The following is a 2,053-nucleotide window of genomic DNA, read 5'->3' on the forward strand; positions in this document are numbered from 1 at the left end:
TGTGCATGCACACTGATGTTGCACATCCACAAAAGCATAACACCTTCATTTCTCTCCAGTCTACGCATGTCTTTTGCATTCTGAGCTCGTGTCTCAATAACATGGAGTATAACCATTCACACACAAGCATCATACAACCTACCTTTCACTCTGAGAGAGAGACCTTTTATTGTGAAAACAGGTAATAGCTCTCTCAACTTTCTCCATCCTATTCTTATTGTAGAATAGTTTCAAATCCTGGCACAAGGCCAGCAACTTCAGGAGAGGGCTAAGTCAATTACATTGCCCCCAACTGCTCAGATTTTACTTATTCTATCAAACGTGAAAGGATGAAAGTTAAAGTCAACCTCAACAGAATTTGAACTCAGAATGTAGAGATGGACAAAATGCCACTAAGCAATATACCTGTTGTGCTAATGGTTCTGCCAGTTCACCAGATCATCATCTTTGTCGTTAAATGTCCACTTTAATACTGCATAGGTTGGACCGTTTGACTGATGACTGGCAAACCAGGAGGTTGCACCAAGCTCCAATCTGGTCTGGAAAAGGTTTCTACACCTGGATGCCCTTTCTAATGCCACCCACTCCAAGAGTGTAGCAGGTACTTTTTATGTGCCACCGGCATGGGGGGCCAATCAAGCAGTACTGGCACTGACCACACAGAAATGGTGCTTTTCATGTGCCACCGGCACGAGAGCCAGTCAGGCAGCACTGACAAGGTACATGCTCGAACGGTGCTTTTTATGTGCCAGCGACTTGTGACCAGTCATGGGGCACTGGCATTAACCATGCTCGAATGGCGTTCTTAATGTGGCATGGGTGCAAGTCAAGTAGTACTGGCATCAGCCACAACAATGATTTCACTTGACTCAGCAGGTCTTTTCAAGTACATTTTATTGCCCAATGATTGAAGGTTACTCTTAAATGGGCCAGTTACAGAAAACTGACATAGGCCACGGCTATGGTCTCACTAGGCTCGCTGAGCCTTCTCAAGCACAGCATATCTCCAAAGGTCTTGGTCAGTTGTCAGTGCCTCTGTGAGGCCCAACATTCAAAGGTCGTGCTTCACCACTTCATCCCAGGCCTTGCTGGGTCTTCTTTCTCCGAATGTTCCCTCCACTGTTACGGTGTGACACTTATTCACACAGCTATCCTCATCCATATGCTACAAATGACCATACCAGCACAGTTGTCTCTCTTGCCCACCACATCTGATGCTTTTTATGTCCAACTTTTCACTCAGGGTGTTTACACTATGCTATGTATGCACACTAATCTTACACATCCAGCAGAGCATACTAGCTTCATTTCTTGTAAGCTTACGCATGTCCTCAACAGTCACAGCCTATATTGTGACCAAAGTTATACAACACAATCTCCTCATTTCAATTAAGTAAAAATCCAATTTAAACAAAATGTGATAAAAATATTTACTTAGCTCTGTCTTTGTCAATATCTCTATTGTCCAGTTCAATGCAAAAATCTCCGTAATCCTATAAATATTCAAAATGAAAACATATGTTTAGACTTTTATGATAAAATTAATGATTTAACATTGGAGCCTGGTGTAGCCATCTGGTTCGCCAGTCCTCAGTCAAATTGTACAACCCATGCTAGCATGGAAAGTGGACGTTAAACGATGATGATGATGATGATGATGATGATGATGATGATGATGATGATGATGATGAGTTCTATTTTACCATGTAACTGACGTTGAGTGTGCCAACTCTGAGGGTGTGGGAGGTGTGGGCCTGTGAGACCCTGGGATGAGGGACAGCAGTGTCATGTACCTGAAAAGAAAGCCTGCATTTGGCAGAACTCATAGACAAACAATAGCCTACAACCTGCATACACTACACCATCTTTATTGCAAAATAAACTTTTTAAATGCATATCAATGCTTGTGCCTGCTTTGTGGGTGTGAAAGTGGATGGCTGTATTTTAAATGGATGTGGGCATGGTTGGGTGGGTAAGACATTCAATTTGAAACCACATGATTCTTGATTCAATCCCAATGCACAGCACCTTGGGCAAGTGTTTTCTACCACAG

At 42.8% G+C, this 2,053-nt stretch overlaps 1 protein-coding gene across 1 annotated transcript in view; it reads right to left on the reverse strand.

Moving 5' to 3' along the window:
- Positions 1-2,053, reverse strand: part of LOC106881215 (uncharacterized) — a 15,861-nt gene that overhangs the window by 10,002 nt on the left and 3,806 nt on the right. Inside the window, exon 3 of the mRNA XM_014931520.2 lies at positions 1,435-1,493. Coding sequence (XP_014787006.2) covers positions 1,435-1,493 — 59 coding nt within the window. The remainder of the gene's footprint in view (positions 1-1,434; positions 1,494-2,053) is intronic.

This window comes from Octopus bimaculoides, chromosome 5 (genome assembly GCF_001194135.2).
Source record: "Octopus bimaculoides isolate UCB-OBI-ISO-001 chromosome 5, ASM119413v2, whole genome shotgun sequence".
Classification (NCBI taxonomy): Eukaryota; Metazoa; Mollusca; class Cephalopoda; order Octopoda; family Octopodidae; genus Octopus; species Octopus bimaculoides.